Genomic DNA, 17,474 nt, shown 5'->3' with positions numbered 1-17,474 from the left:
TTCAAATTGAAAAGTCATTTATTAAATTGAGCCATCATAATCACATCTCAAAAGTACAATCAAGGGCACTTAAATCATCTTTGGGAAAAAGAAGAAATCTCAATTCAAAGTCAGCATTACAAGTGCCTAGAATCTGAACCTCCTTAATAACATCAAGTTTACACAAATTGTTATCCAAGCTACATAACTTGGTTTAAAAATGCAAAGTTTAGCACTGAAAATACAAGATTTATCATTAACACTGCAATATTGATGTACAAAATGTTTTTAAACCCTTTATATTTCAAAGCTAAACTAAATGCTTGCTCAAGTGCATGACTTTTTTGTAGGTTTTACAGATACACATGGCAAAAGGCAGACTTTAGTCAAGGGTTGCTAGATAAACCTCTTCACTAATGCACATCAATAAGGCTATAGGCCAGTGCTATCCTAGAGACAGGCAGTGTCACCTATATAACTCTAAATATACCTACGTTGGTTAAAGACAGCTTTAAGTGTGTGTGTTTTTTTGCTCTTCAGACAATTTGGTGTTGCTTCAGCATTCTGTCCAGAATCATTTTGCAGTGTTCCCAATATAAATAAATATTAAGCAAAGCCTTGCTCAAAATTGTAGGAAAGTAGGTGCCACAGTGTAAAAGATTATAAAGAATAATTCCATCTTTGAATAAAAGACATTCTGGTAGATAATTCAATATCGCAGGACACATTATGAAGTGGTTAGATTTAGTGGATAATTGATCAATAAAAACAACAGCTGATAGTAATGGCCAGATAGCATAGCTATTGGCCAAATTTTTCTAGCAACCATTAGCCACTTGGGCCTTCACACATCTTCCTCATACTCAGCTGGGAAAGAAAGCTAAGAGCACAGCTCCTGCATATCAAAAACAAAATACAGCTGGGATCTCAATTCCTTTAGTGCAATATCTAAACCCACTACCATTGGAAAGCCAGCTTAATTTTAAAGCAAAACACTTAAATTGAAGAAAGCTTTCATTTGGTGAGAATTATGATTCAGATTTTATAGAATGATTTCCAGCCGCCTGGACAATATAGTATTCTGTCATTCAGCAAAGCCTCAGGAGAAAAAGAGATCAAAGGCATTTTTTACACTATTGAAGAACACACATTGGCAGTAAATAAGCTGGATATCAGGGCAACTTTTGAATATCTACAATCTCTTACCACCAAAATCAGAAAAGATGATCGCGCCAATAGATTTCAATTTGTCTTGAGTCACAGTATTCTCTCAAAAATAATACTGACTGTGGGTGAAGACAGAAAAAGAGGATCACAACTAAAATGATTAAGTGGCCAGCCTTGGTGACAGTGATACGGTAGCCAAGTTAATAACCTATTGCTGGGATTGGAAACAGATCTGTTGGGAGCAAAAAAAAAAACTCATCTAAGATAAGCCATTCTAGGGACTTAAGTGTTTCAATTTAAAAGCAAGTCTGGTACTATGCATATGTGTGTAGAATCAGATGAATTTACTCCATTTTTCGCAACGTTCACACAAGCCTGACCCAAGAGACTGCATACTGGAAATGTAAGACCATCCTTTCCTGGTGGAATATTTTGTTCCATTTTGAAGCAGAGAATGAAGAGAAGGAATAAAATCGGCTACGAGCCAATAATTTAATCCTAGTCACCTGCCTCTGCCCCAAAATTATGAGCAATGTTCCCATTACTATGGGCAGGATGGCCACTGGAAAGAAGGAGCAGGATTTGCCACAAAAACCCACATTTTTCTGCCGTCCACATGCTTCTTGGAATATCTTTTACAGTGAAGTCCAGTTCAAAGTCAAGTACAGAAATGAGACACTACCGGATCATGCTACAGAGAAGCAAATGACAACTGGAAAAGGTCATTCAGTACCCACCAAGTACAGCTCTGGTTACCAGATAACTCATGCAAGAAAAAAAAAAACAATGGTTTTGGCTCTCTTTTGTACCTCAAGCAATTATATGCATAGCTCCTTTTGAAATGAAGACAATGGTCCTTGCAAAATAAATAGTGCTATTTAGATCAATACATAAAAGTACATTAAAAATTTCCACTTTTCAAAAGGCAATTTTTTCTTTTAAACATGAAAACATGTCTTTACATTGGGTTTAAGTGGTTGGGGGGGGGGGGGGGGGGGGAGGAGAAAGAAGGAGGAGGAGGAAAGGAGGTGACATTGAAAAAAAAAATACAATTCCTAGTGATTTGCAGTCCACACAAAAAGTACAAGGTTGTGTAATAGGTGACAGCCAGCAAAAGGCCTCATAAGGTTTTGTGGAATAACTTGGGTGCAGCAGGTCCATGATGGAACATTAGTTGAGGGTCAAATCTGTACCTAAGAAAAAGTATGTGTTAATTTGCATGAGTGGCAGGTGATGCAAATACTACCAAGCTACACAATCTGGGAAAGTAAGATGGCTGTGTTTATTGCCAAAGGTTTTTTTTGTTAAAATAATTAACTGTAAATGCAACATGATTAGCCTTTTATCTCCACAATAAAAACAGCTCTTGCTTCTTTCCTTTAACCTTTTTTTTACTTTAACGCAATCTAACTGGAAATGGCTGAGGGCCACAAATGCAATGTTAAAGAGCCAACGGTTACAGATCTCTCCTACAGAAAGTCCATACATTCCTTACCTTGGATCATATATTCCTGGTGTATGACATGTTGATCCAGAACAAGACTGTAGCATCATGAGACGATGGTTCATCTTCTCAAGAACTTCTTGATCTATAGTTTTGGCTATATTTATGATTTGGTGTGGGTCAGAGGTTAGGTTATAGACTTCTACAAACACCTAAAATAGAAAAAACCTCAAGATTATGGGAATTGGTATACTCATGCCTTTCACTTTCAAAAAGTAAACAATGGCAAATGCCACATCCACCCATGTATTGAAAATTTATCAATGTTTAAAAACTCCTAGGTAACTTTCTGATTAACTGAATCATTGAAAGCTTTTTTTTCTACCCAGTAGAATGTGTTTTACCTGACAAGATTTCTAAGCTGGAGAATGCAGGCACATTACAGCTTATATACCACTAATAGTGAATTGCAACTTAAGGACAGATTTATAACTTTAAAGCATATTCTACAAATTATTTTAGAATTTGGTTCACAAAAGATTGACATTAAAAATTTGGACATTTTTGTACATTTCATGCATTCATCTATCCAATCTCTCTTCCCCATCCTGTCACATTGCAATGCAAGTTTCTGTGGTCATAAATCACAGAATTGCTTCAAGTTAACTTGAATCCAATAAATGCTTAGAAAGTACATAGTGTTTGTAATATAAAAATCTACACAAGTTAAGTTTGTCTCAAAGGAGGCCAAATTTAGGCCAAAGAAAACTGGCTGTACTGACATTTAAAATTTGTATTTTGGAACCAATCCCACTTCAAAATTACAGAACAAACAAGGATGCCGTATCCTGGTTACCTAATGAATTTAGGCCTAGCATATTAAAAAGGTTTTCGTTGCATCACACAGCAACTCCTTTTCCCCCGACCCACACACCCTCACCCCACATCTACTAGTCTTTCAACTAAGAAGATAACTATGTTATAGGCACTATAAAAATGTCCCAAAGCACTTTACAGGACCATTATAAATGCAAAATTTGAAATCAAGTCAATAACACAATAGTAAGGCAGATGGTCAAAGATGTAGGTTTAAATGAGTATCTTAATGGAGGGAAGGGGGTAATGGGTGGAGTGTGTTAGAAGGGCCTTGACAGCTAAAGGCATGACCACTGATGGAGTAATTAAAATCAGGGGATACTCAGGTGGTGAGAATTAAGGGGTTGTGGGGCTGGAGGAGATTGCAGAGGTAGGGAGGGATGAGTATTTATTAAAGGTATTACTTCTCCAGGAGCCAGTTTAGATCCATAAACAGCAGGGTGATGGGTGACCACAACTTAGTATGCATAGGACACAATGAGCAGCATTCTACATGGCATTTACATTTAGAGGGTAGAATGTTAGAGATTGGATTAGAGTGCACTGGAATAGTAGAGTCTAAAAGGTAACAAAGGGATAGGTGAGAGTTAAAGCAGATGATTAAAGGCAAAGTTGGGCAATATTAGGAGGTGGAAATTGGCAGTCTTAAAGTGATGCCACGAAATGTGGGGTTGGAAGCTCATCTTGGGATGAAATATGACACCACACCTGCACAGTGTGGCTGAGCCTTAACAGTTGCCAAGAAAGCAGGTGGAGTCAGTGACTACAGAACAGAATTTTGTAGCGTGCACTAAAGACAATGGCTTCAGTCTTCCCAATGTTTAATTGATGGAAATTTCTACTTATCCAGTACTGGATATCAGAGGCGCAGTCTGATAATTTAGTAACAGCGGAGCAGCAGTGATGAGGTAGAGCTGGATTTTGTCAGCATACATGTGAAAAATGAAACTGCATTTTTAAATGATGTTACTGAGGGACAGCATGTTTGAGAAATAGGAGGGGACCAGCAAGGTAAAAAAAGTGGGAAGAGAAGCCATTGCTGGTGATTAGATAGCCAAGAATGGAATCAGGCGAGTGCAATCTCACTCAGCTGGATGATGTGGTCAACAGTGTCTAAGACTACCAAGAGGTCATGGAAGGATAAATTACGTTGGTCATGCAGTCACAGTATTTGTGATTACCATTTCAGTACTTGAGGCGGGGGGGGGGGGGGGGGGGGGGGGGGAGAAAGAGGAGAAAAAAAAACAAACATTCAGGTCAGGGAAGATGGGCACAGATTTGGTAGGTGACAACATGTTCCAAGACTCAAGGAGGAAAGGGAGGTTGGCAATAGTTTGCAAGATGGAGGGTTGGTTTAAGGAAGGATGACGACAGAACATTTGAAGGCAAGAGGGAAAAGGGAAAAACAGTACTCAAGGAAGGAGTACCATTAATATCAGTCAACATGAGCCAGGAAGGGAAGTTGGGTAGTGAGTAGTCAACAGGAACAGGGTTGAGGGAACAGGTAGTGGGTGACTTTCGTGGACAAGATGAGCTTGGGAGAGGGCTTATGGGAGTTAAGAGGGAAGACAATAATGAGTTCAGGGCTAGAATGGAACAGGGTACATGGGAGGGAGGAAGAGAAGGAGAAACTGAAGGTAGTTTGGCCCAGTAGGTGAGGGGGAAGGAGGAAAATGGCAGAGGCAGTGATTAGATGGTCTCAATCTTAGAGACAAAGTCATCCATCAGCTCCTTGCATTTGTTGGGCACTAGAGTTTAAGGAGACAGGGATCAGTACAGCAAATAGATCACACAGCTCAAGGAACTATAAAGAAAACATGCAACAAGCTAAAGCAATGGTTCTTCAACACTATCAAATGATCAAGATTTTCAAGGCTGTTGAAATCTGATTCCACAGCAACAAAATCAAGAGCAATTTTATGTATGCAGTTACAATAGTAACCATTTCTGGCTGCTAGGTCTTTCTTGGGTAAGGTACATACAGACCAGTGATGTAAAATTAAACAGCTAGCCTGCAGTAAGAAATAAACAGTACATGTCAATGGCAGCAGAACCTTAGCCTTTGCTGAGGTAGCTGGTCATGACCTCTAGCAAAACACACACACACTCTGGCCATTGGAACTGTTATGTAAGTAAAACAAAGTTGGGACAGTTATTAGGGGTACTGCCACAATATAAAATGGATGCAATTTTGTTCCCAATTGTTTTTGATCAGACTAGCTCGGAACTCAGCTTGAAGTCAAAGAAAACAGTAAGAAAGTGAGCATCACCTTGAAACTGACAATCCAAGACTTGGGTGTAAGACATTAAATTTAAACTGCACCTACCTCACTATCATCAAATTCACAATACTGCAAGTCAGCTGGAGTGGCAATTGTTCTTACACATGCATAGGTGTTGTTATATGCATCTTCACAAACACAATCAGGGAAACAATTCTGTAGGAAAAGAGTGACGTTAGACGAGAGTGAAACAGTTTTAACCATAAAAACTAATACAACATTTTAAATAGTCTTTTCTCAGGTGTTATGGTATTGCAGATGGCAAGTGCCAGGCTGACCAAATCCCAAACGGAAACTTGGCCAAGCTATCACAATGATTTGCAATTTGTATTTTTATTATGAGAAGGTATGTTCACTAAAGTCAGAAGTAAAGATTCCACTATCACAGATTTTAAATATTAAATTTAAACACAAGATCAGTTACACAGTTAAATTTAGTCTCATGACATTTTCCAAAAAAATTTCTATTTAACTAGACTCACGAATAAACACCCTTTTCCCAGAACAGTCCATTTAGATTAATCTATAAAACGTCCAGTAATATTACCATGAGGCAACCACTGTTGCAATAAAGGGAGGTATTTCACAGGGATTCCTTCTCCTCCGACAATGGAAATCCAGGGCTTTTAACAAAACCTTGCTTTCTGGAACAAACAAGCTCTTCTCTCGGGTGACTAGAGGCTTTTCCCCAGTGTGCCTTCACACAGTCTACGTTTGAACATCTCAGTCCCATACAGCTTTGAGTGTTTCCATCAATATATTTTCTCCCCCTTTGGTCTTTAAATCCATTGTTTTAAACTTTGCAAGTTACCTTTCCCAGAACATAAAAATCTTTCACAATGTCATGATGGCCAGCACTTTCAGATAAAATAAACTTTAATATCTTTGCCGTCCTTATTTACGATTTTGCCAGTTGTAAAACTTATGGTTGTCTTTTGAAATTCAATTGCTAACAATTCACTCTTCACTTATCCCCTCATGCAAATTCCCAATGATACTTTATCTCTGGGGGTCTCATCTTAGCTTGTCCATCTCCATTTCAAAATGCCTGCTTTTACACCTAACCCCTTTGATGTTTTAAAGTTTGCAATCTGGCCTTCTTCAGTTTAATTAAGCTAGACACACACACTTCATTAGAAAAAAAATGATATTCTCTTTACACAGGACTACCCAGAGGTTAGTTACACCTCCACTGCTGAAGGTAGGCAGAGGTGATGTTTTTGTCCATTGTACTGTTGACAAACTAATCTCAAAAACTAATGGATTTCACAAATGGGCCCAATGAAGAACCAATTTTACTTGGAAGATTTTTTAAAAAGGATCTATCCATTAACATTGAGAGAATTGAATTTAAGAATGCTGTGGGTGTTTGGTTTTGAACATTGTTGTGGATTGTCTCAGCTGCTTTGGTGAAATTAGTCACAGCTATCAAAATGTGAGTAGTTTTCAGAGCTGTTCATTGGATAAAGATTGGCCTACACCTTCCTCAGGCGAGATGAAAGCTTCCAACTTAAAAGCTTTGTGGTTACAGACCAACCAAGTAGGGACAAGCCTCAAGGAAGAGCTGCATAATTGTAATAACATTGTGTTAATAGAGTGCATACCTCAACCACAAAAGTGCTCTCTTTACTTAGAAATGCAAGAGATGACATTAATCTAATGGAGTCTTTTACCTTTTCCTTTATGGATGCAAGTATATATTTTCATGCCATTGAATCAATAGCACCCGACAGTAACTTGAAGTTCAAATAAAAACTAATGCAAAATGCAGCAAAACTTAAATATCCTCCTGTGTGGAAGAACCAAACCTTTACTAGGATTTCCTCAGACTAAAATTAGCTCAAGAAAAAGTGTTCAGGGATGGCTGACAGTCCAGGGCATTGTAGAACACAACCAAACTGATTGATATACTGCAGCTACTGGCATCAATGAAACATGAAGAGTTGCAGCAGCCAGCAAACTAGAGTTTTGTAACACTGTAAAGGAAATCTATGACAATGAACACCTCTACACATGTTCAGGCTCATGCATAGCAGCAACATCATAAAGTAACAGTGTTGCTATCAGAACAGATGATCAGGACATAGAGTGTCATTTTCCACAGGGCTGGAGTTATACAGCCCTGAATACAAGCTCTTTGGAGTTTCATTTCTTAGTTTTATCATGCAATTTTATTTGAAGACACATCCAAAGTCACAGTGCAAAAAGTAGCAATATAAAAAAAGTTTCAGATCATTTGTAAACCCACTATCCAGAAACATACAGCTGAGCCCAAAATTAAAAGTTTTAAAAATATTTTTGGTATGTGTACCATTCTTAATTTGTATTGCAATTTTCTGCAAGGTAGACATTTTACAACACCCAGACTGAAAATTCTCTAATACTTACAGTGACCCCAGGGCCCAATGAGGGGCAAGTAGGATCACTTCTATTATGTCCCTCTCCTTGATATTCTACAAGGAGATCAGTCCTCCACGTCACATTTTGCGCCATACCACTCTGAGGATAGAAGTGAAATAAATTATACAAAGGTGGTTTTGGTAAGAAAACTTAATCTTCAATGATTACTCTGTTTTATCATGTCTATTACAATCTACCATCCTATTTTCATATAATTGAACATGATTTAGAGCTAAAATTAAACTTGGGGTTGTAGTAGATCTGAAACAATTGGATTGATGAAGTTACAACCCATTTCAATTCAGAATTACTTTTATTATAGTCATGTCCATACTAAAAGATTAAACTATAGTTACACCACACGGTCAATGTCTCAAAAAACTTACCAGCAAAGGTAAGAGAGACATGCCATCCATCCTAGTCTTGTTAATATCATAGCCAGCAATATCCAAGAATGTGGGAGCCAAATCAATATTTGCTACAAGCATCTGCAGAAGGAAATTAAACTCAACAGAAAGACCACTACAAAAGTCTTAAATCATCTATTCAGCTTAAAAATAAACATCAACCAGTTGTCATTTTCCACTAAAAGGTTCTGAGATCAATGGCTAACATATCAGAAACACATCACATTTCAATCTGACGCAATGCATTCACCCCATTTTCATTCCACTTACCACCACACACTGAATATTTATGCAACATTATTTGCTTCATTGGGTGACAATGCTCTTTGGGTGTCAATGCTCTTTGAAGACTGATGCTATGCAAATTTAGACTTAATGCCAGAAAACAATCTGCATGGGGTACAATTATTGTCTCATTAGGCTATAGAAGAAACTTCAAATCAACTACTGTATAACAGAATCAGAGTGGCATTGGGGGACAGGAGAATAAAGTGTGGATTTTGAGCTGTGAAAAATGTCTAGTATTATACATGATCCTGAGGTTAAAAAAAAACATGGTGATGTAAAATTATTCAAAGAGGAAACCTGGCTTCAAATGTTTCAAATAGGCTTGCTGATTTTTTTGAACACAAGTCTTCAGCATTTAAATCACTGTCAATCGTTCAGTGCATTACTTAAGAAAATATTACTAGCATCAAAAGTGGAGCTTTGCATGAAATAATTGTTGCATTAAAACATTTTCAAGATTACGCTCTTGATCAGACTATGTGGCCAGGTCCTGAGTCTGTTGATAACATTTCATGTTACAAAATTGCTTTTAAGTGGAGTTAAACTGCCAAAGAATCTAAACAGACCTTGCTTTCTAGAGAATCTTGGACTCAAATAAACTCCATATTATAGTTTGTCAGTTTTGATCAGAGTTGTTCCACCCACAATTTACACAAGCAGCTGTCTGGCACATGTACCTTATTACTCATTTTAGATTTGATTCCAGGTCCTCGCACAAGCAATGGCACTTTAATATCAAATTCATATAGTTGTCGTTTATCAATTGGCAAAGAAAATTGACCTAAAAGACATTTAAAACAAAGATTATAATCAAAGAAATGCATTTATTGAACTAGTGCTATACATTATTGATTTCAACTAGTTTTATAATACATTCTACCACTACCACAATCCTGTATATTTAAAGGAAGCAATTTCAAGATAGCCATAATTATATATGCTATTTTCTAAACAGTTAGGAGTTTGTACAGCAAACAGATAGCTATTGCAGAATTGACTGAATTCTGCTTGATTAACCTTTCCAAACTGAGGGAATAATGGTGAACTCTACTTTGATGAGTGGAGAAAGTTTGGTGACAGTTACAACTGCACAGACAGCAATAATTGTTGTAGAATCCACTGTAAATCGGATAGGTTACAAGATCACTGTTATCCAATAATATCTTACTAAATATAATGGAGAACTTTATAAACCAATTGTACTGAAACTAAGAGATCCTGGTAATCAAAGGCAACTTAAAAATTTCACTGCAACTATAAAATCAGTGTGATGTTGTTCAGCATCACATTTTACCATACAGCATTCCAACTGATCCTGATTTCAAAAGAATAAATTAGGTTAATTCTAAAAGGTTGATAACAGAATATTGGTAATTTTAATAGGCTAGATTTGTAATCTATTATATACGAGTGCATTCCAAAGTGAGTGTCATACACTAGGCTTAGAAAAGCATACCAGCTCCAAACAACAAAACTTGACAGGAAAGAAAGAAACTATTATTACTCACCTGTATGATAGCCATTATCAGATGTAAAGAAAATGTAGGTGTTTTCTAGCTCTTTGACTGCATCAAGTTTCTTCACAACTTTTTCTACAAGATCATCCACTGACAGCAGTGTTTGCCATCTAAGAAAAATAATCTAAGATTACGCTAAACATCTCCATATTGATTTTAAGACAAATTAAGAAATGAAGTGAATGAGAAACAGCGATACCTTTTCCTGAAAGCATTATCCAGAAAATGAATTGAAGAGTTGGTCATGGGAGTCTTTGCTTGCCTGATTAGCCAATGTTTATCCTTCAAGAAACATTAGTGTCAATTGAGAAGCATTCAAATATTTTTTTTTAAAAAAGCTTGTGACTATTCTGCATCTATCCCTGGCCTCTTTTGCATTTTAAAATTGGAATATTTATATCTTCATTGCACTGTTATTTTATGCAACTGACTTTTACACAAGCTTCTAACAATGATAGACATTAGCCAACTCAAGAGATATATGCCAGTGAAGCTGATGGGGTCTTTCCTTTTACCCCTCTCCCATGCCCTAGTATAGAAAGTACGCTGCAACATCAGTTCGAAAAAACACACCTCAGGTTAAGCTTAAGACTACATTATACATCACTGTGATCCAACAGAATGCCTTTAGATTAAATCACTTGAATTCCATGAGAAAATAAAGCTTGAATCTTACTATATTGGTCTGAACCCATTGGTATTTTAACTCATTTATTTTAAGAAGGCGTATAATTGCATAATACATCAATTAAAAAGTAATCAGAGTAGTTTAGTTTACTTTCTTCAGCAATTGATGAAATTTTACTAGATAATCCTAAAGTCACTTTGGTCAAAAAACACTTGGGTTTATAGTTGTACTGCAAAAATATACAAAAAGTTAGTCACAATTGGGATTGAAGAGGAAGATAAACAATTAATATGCTGATGTATTATATCCACTATTCAGTATAAAGTACCTTTCCATGTATGTTAAAGTTGCTGTTTCTTGGTGCTTTAACATCCAAAAAGCTCTTTTCATATTGTGGGGCAGGAGTCCAAGGAGAGTGTGGTGCTGGAGTAGAGATCATCATAAAGAATGGAAAATTCTTGATTCTGTGTTCCAAAAACTCCAATGAAACATTTGACTGTCAAGTGAAAGCATTAAAGTTAGAATGTTAACTGAAGTTATAGCAATTATAAAATACAAACAAGGCAATGTGTACAAATACTGGAGAGAAATCACAGCATACTGAAAAGTAAAAACAATTGCCATGTATTTCACCGACCCAAAACAATGAAGCAGAAGGGGTAGCTGTCAACGATCTCTCCATAAACCAAGAGGGACAGCCTTCCAAAAACTGCAGTAAATCAGGACAAATGCCTGTAATCACTTAAGCCTGAGTGCTGTCATAGCATGTGGTAATTTACCAGTTCATAGATCTCCAGCTAATTACAGCAGGTATATCAAGTTAGACCTGCACTTATCAGCTGCATTGGATTCCTGAACTATACAACTAAGAATCTCTAAGGTTACACCATCTTGATGTTCAACACTATGCAAAAGAGAAAGGGAGAGAGAGAATAGGGAGGAAGAGAAAGAAAACCATGATTGAAAGCAAGGGATACACTTAAATGGGATCTGGGGCAGTCAAGCCCCAACGAAGATTTAAGCATACATGAATGGAAAATAAATGTCCATAAGTTAGGAGTTGCACTCAAATTTTCAATACGTGTGTCAGTTTGTCTCAAGTCCTACTTCAAAACTTGAGCAGAACCCAGGCTGGCACTTCAAAAGGTGCCATCTTCCAAAGATGACATGAAACAAGATGTATGTAAAAGAACAGAGCAGGGAAGTTCCACTGGTGACCCCATAAATATTTATCCCTCAACCTGCACCAAAAATGATGTAGGTTTTTTTTATTGCTATTGCAGGAACATGGCAGTGTGCAAATTGGCTGCCATACTTCTTACATTACAATAGTATTTATTGACTGGAAAGCATTTGAGGTCATACAAAAGGGTGTGGAAGGCACTGTACATTGCCTATTTCTTTATGAACAGGACAAGTCAGAGGGAAATCATATCCAAAACAAGTCATTTTACAAACTTATGAATTTAAAAACTGGACCTGGGAGGGAAGAATTATAAATTTCCATCCTTCATTAGCAGAATAATTCCATCATCCAATAGAAGTGCTCCTATGCAATGACCTGCATTTGCTAGCATGGCAAGAATCTTTGGCTGATTAGGAGACTTGAATAGAAATTTAAACAGGGTGTGCAAGTTTATCCACAAATGTACCTCAATATAAATGTAAACAAAAAGTGAAAAAATTACTCACTAGTAGATCAGTTAGATAATCTTGGCTATAGTTCTGACCGTGATACTGTGGTTTTCCATTAACAGAAAGTGTGTAGTTGTAGTATTTTGAATTCTTCGCCTAAAAAGTGAAAATAGTCAGCATTGCATTATACTCTGAGCCCCTGCAAGCTAACCACTCCCTCATCCAACCAACTGTACGCAAAAAAAATACAAAATGGCCAGCTATGAGGATTTTCTAACTGCAATCTATTTTCATTAGATCTTGTACATTTTTACTTATGAATGCAATGTAAAAATTAATAGAAGTAAATCATACACCCTGTTGAGCCTGCTCTGCTATTCTATACGATCATGGCTAACCTTGGGCTTCAACTCCATTTTCTTGCCCACTCTTCATACCTGTTCATTCCCCAAGTGATCAAAAACCTGTCTTCGCAGCCTTAATATATTCAATGATGGTGCATCCACAACCCTTTGGCATGGAGATTCCAGAGAATCACTACTCGAGTGAAGAAATTCCTCAACTCAATCCTAAGTGATCAGACCTTTATTCTAAGACTGACCCAGTTTATTCTAGATTCCCCAGTAAGGGGGAAAAACAACTTCTCAGCATCTACCGTCAAGCTTCCTCAGAATCACGTTTCAATGAGATCGGCTCTCATTCTTCTAAAGTCCAAGGAATATAGGCCCACAACCAGGCAGAAAATTCATCTCTTCCCATTCTACATTTAAAACAAAGTATTTCATATGGTAATTGCACACGAAACATCAATTTATTTGGCTCTCCGTTACATATATAACTTTACCTGAAATGCAAATTCTGCAGAATTCTTACAGCATCTAAGGTAATTACGAAGTTAAAAACAGTTGTTCTATAGGTCAACAACGAACTCCTTGTAAATGCTTACCAGAGCATACCAGTGATCCCAACCTGGTGGAACATGTTCAATGCCACCTGCAACCTCTGATCCATACTGTAGAATAAGCAATACACAAATATAACTATAAGATTGTAAATGTTTACCAGGGAAGAAAATTTATTTTTCCAGTTCAATGAATAGTTTTGCCTGAAACGACCTACAAGGGGAGGACTCTGAAAAGATCCTAAAATTACATAATTCGCCCACCACTCCTTTCCACTTTATGGGGACGCATCTAGTCCCATGGGGAGGATGGAACAAGACAACTGCAAATTAACTTTTGCCATTCATAATATATAATGACTGTGAAGAAAGAAAGTCTTAATCGTATTGAAAATCTGCATGAACAGTCATTTCTAAAAAGGACACATTCAATATTTACAACATTTAATCTTTATAAATAAACAGTACCTGTAATCAATCAAGTGGCACCATGCGACTTTAATAAGTGTTAGCTATTTATTAGTATACATTCCTTCAGAGAATTAGCTGAAAATATTGCTTTGAATTTCTTGAGCAATATCATCAGATACAAAAGTACATTGGATATAATATTGTTAGAATAGCTTAGGAAAGGAGACGATGCTTAAAAGCTCAGATGAATATACATCGAAAAATCCAAATAGTTATCTAGCGTTTTAGCAAATAAAACTGGTGTTATTCAGCAGAACAGTTTCATGGATGCCTTGTTTGCTTTACCTCGTCTCCCAGATGTAGGGCAAGAATTCACTGAGCAGCATAAAATACCCAACATTAGGGTGGAGGGGACAGCCCCTTTGGTAAAGTTAGGAGCTACTTAAAAGTAGTGTACATTGGTTCACCATAAACTGATCACAGCAGCCTTCCTTCAGTGCATTTTCCAAACAAGTCATTTGATGAAAGCAACTTTCATTTGTGACTGCAGATGCCATATTTTGAGGTTCATTTCCAATTAAAACAAATGGAAATATGGCAAAAACAACAAAATGAAAAATAAATCACATGATTAACATACTCAAAATGCAAGCAGTAGAACAATCACAGGTAACTGGGAATCCAGAGCCAGGAATTCCATGGAGTGGCAATCACCATCGAATGCCATTTCTTTTCACTTATGCAGGTCGGGAGAACATTTCTCACCCGACCTTCCATCACAGCAGCTCCAGAGTCCTTTCTGTGCAGAGGTGCAGTGTTATGTGAAATAAAACCATGCCATCCTTTTACGGCACTGAACTTAACCGCTTTATGGCAGCTAAAGGTCCCATCCACCAAGAAGCCAGGGAGAAAGGAAGTGGTTGGGTGGAGGAGGGGCAGAGGATGCAGTTTGCTGAGTTAGTACCATAGTTACCCAGGAATTAGAAGTGGGTTTAATCCTTCTAGTGTTTTTTTTTAATTCATTTACGGGATGCAGGCGTCGTTGACTAGGAGAACACTTATTGCCTATCCCTAATTTCCCTCAAGAAGGTGGTGGTGGGCTGCCTTCTTGAACTGCTGCAGTCCACATGGTAGAAGTACACCCACAGTGCTGTTAGGGAGTCCCAGGATTTTGACCCAGCAACAGTGAAGGAACCAAGTCAGGACGGTGAGTGTGGTGGTGTTCCCATGTATCAGCTGCCCTTGTCCATCTAGATGGTAGCAGTCATGGGTTTGGAAGGTGCTGTGTAATGAGCTTTGGTGAGTTTTCCAGGTAACTATTGGGTTCCCTCACACCGCCCCAAGAATCAAAGTTCTAGGCCCATGAATTTCTCATCTGGGAGTGGGGGTGCAGAAGAGAGAAAAAAACAAAAACAAACAAAAGTCTTTTGGGGTTTTCTGTATTAAACCCCAGATTCCATACCTGATATTTTGTTTTTGTTGCTTGAAGTGGTAACCTCATTTATATAATTCTATACACTGGTTACATCTTGCCTTATATCTCAGCTTTACCAACTTCAACCTTCCTGCCCTTAATACACTGAATTCCAGTATAACTATCCTCTCCTTTCAGGACTATCTTTATTCATGAAAATTGGAAGAGAAATAAGGCTGCAAAATTCAAATAAAATTAAAAAGCAGGTACTGAATAAAGTACACCGCCAGTCAGCACCTGCAAAGAGCTGGGCTAACTTTCTTCCATGTGTCTTTTACTTTTAGGAATGCAACGAGCTTGGTTTTTCTTTCCAGCATTTTGCTTTTACTTCACCTTCCATTTTGTGCTCCTATCAAAGGGACCTTTTGAATACCACCAGGATTTTTTTAAAAAAATCAGCCTTTAAAGCATGAATGTAACAAAACAATCCTTTTAAAAACCCTCCAGTAAAACATTTCATATAATGATCATGCTTGAAAATTTTCCTAAATAGTTTCTCACAATGGTGACTATCATAATTATTAAGTCTAAAACATCAGTAAACTTCCAGCCACAAAAATAAGAACTTTACCTCATTCAAATATTTTCCTGCAAAAAAAGTCTTGTATCCACAATAACGTTGGAGGATAGCTTGGAAAGTGTTGGGTTCCTGTGTTTTTTGCCATGCTTTGCTACTGCAGTTTCCCTCTAGTGTATTATTAAATACACGGTGATTGTGTGGATACTTCCCAGTCAGGATACTGGCTCTGCTGGGGCAGCACAGAGGGCTGGCCACATACTTAATGAAAAACAAATAAATAACAGATACACGTGAAAATATATTGCAATCACACAATTATTTTTAGTGCATTTCTTTAAAAAATACATAGAAATATATTTAAGAGCATACAATCCTAGTTTTGTTCATTATTATTCCTGTAACAAACTTTTAAAAACTTGTCTCACAATTGTCTGCGTTTGGCACGTTTTAACATAGTAAGCTATTGGTTTTAGCTTGACCAATCAATCAAGAAAGCACCCAGATAGGAACGTCCCCAGTCATATCAACCAGACAAAGGGCTCTTGGACTATCTTATACTAATTTTACAAGTTGATTTCAGGAAAAGACAGCTCACCACATTATTGAAGGTTATTCCAAAATCTCCAATAAGTTTTCTGGTTTTCTTCAATGGTGTCTGCAGAAAACAAAATGGTTCAAGCTTAAATACATTATAATTCTGGTTTGTTTGGTTTGAGGGTTTTAGGATCATTATGGGCACTTTTTAAAAAACACAACTGGAGAAAAGAGAAGTATTTAAGTTGACTGTGCCTTAAACTTGCATATTAAAGTCATCAGAAACAAAAGATGCAGTTGGCTTAAATATACGGAAGGTTCCATCGTCACACAGCTAGCATCGTTAAGTCAGGCCTAACTCTGCCATCAGGCCCGATTTTGCTGATAATTACACCAGGCCTGGTGCCACTGACAGAAGCTAACATTAAAAGCAAACAGGGTCGCTCTGGTGCTTTAAAGCAAACCACAGCCACTCTGATCTTTCGCTCTCCCAGCGAGACGTCGCTCGCCCCCCAACCCCGCCCCCCCCGCCCAACTACCGACTCCCTGCTCACCATTCCGCCCAGGAGAACATCCTGATCGTCGGTGAGGATCAAAACTATATTTGGCTTCTTCGAGCTGACCTCTTCAACAGTAGCCAAAAGAAACAAGAGAGCGACTACACAAGACAGCACGGAAAGTAAAGCCATGGCGCTCTACTCCACGCTCCTTTCTGAATTCCTCTTTCTCTATACAGAGATACCTCCTCTCTGCTTCTTTTCTGTGATTGACGAGTCACATGCGCCTCCAAAACAAGCAAAGCTGCGTCAGCTGACCACAGCATCTGGTGAAACCTTTCAAAGGGTAATAACAATTCGCAAGTCAAAGGGGAATGTTTACTTATCGCAAATATATTAATATTAAATACATAATTCTTCGTAATTATTTAACATTATATGTATTTAGTTGCTAATTTTACTTATTTTTTTCGGTGGACCCCACATTATTGCAAAGGATTTCACTTATTTGTGG

At 37.6% G+C, this 17,474-nt stretch overlaps 1 protein-coding gene across 1 annotated transcript; it reads right to left on the bottom strand.

Moving 5' to 3' along the window:
- Window positions 1–17,258, bottom strand: gnsa (glucosamine (N-acetyl)-6-sulfatase a). Its single transcript, XM_041216184.1, has 14 exons — window positions 17,018–17,258; window positions 16,525–16,584; window positions 15,981–16,187; window positions 13,570–13,635; window positions 12,681–12,779; window positions 11,317–11,484; window positions 10,560–10,642; window positions 10,352–10,470; window positions 9,521–9,624; window positions 8,535–8,636; window positions 8,137–8,247; window positions 5,794–5,904; window positions 2,642–2,802; window positions 1–2,339 (listed from the first exon to the last, which is right to left on the bottom strand). The coding sequence occupies exons 1-14, from the start codon at window positions 17,150–17,152 to the stop codon at window positions 2,267–2,269; spliced, it is 1,599 nt and encodes a 532-aa protein (XP_041072118.1). The 5' UTR covers window positions 17,153–17,258; the 3' UTR covers window positions 1–2,266.
- Between the last annotated feature and the right edge of the window lie 216 nt (window positions 17,259–17,474).

This window comes from Carcharodon carcharias, chromosome 21 (genome assembly GCF_017639515.1).
Source record: "Carcharodon carcharias isolate sCarCar2 chromosome 21, sCarCar2.pri, whole genome shotgun sequence".
Classification (NCBI taxonomy): Eukaryota; Metazoa; Chordata; class Chondrichthyes; order Lamniformes; family Lamnidae; genus Carcharodon; species Carcharodon carcharias.
The sequence above is the reverse complement of the archived record's forward strand: the minus strand, read 5'-3'. Positions and strand labels throughout refer to the sequence as shown.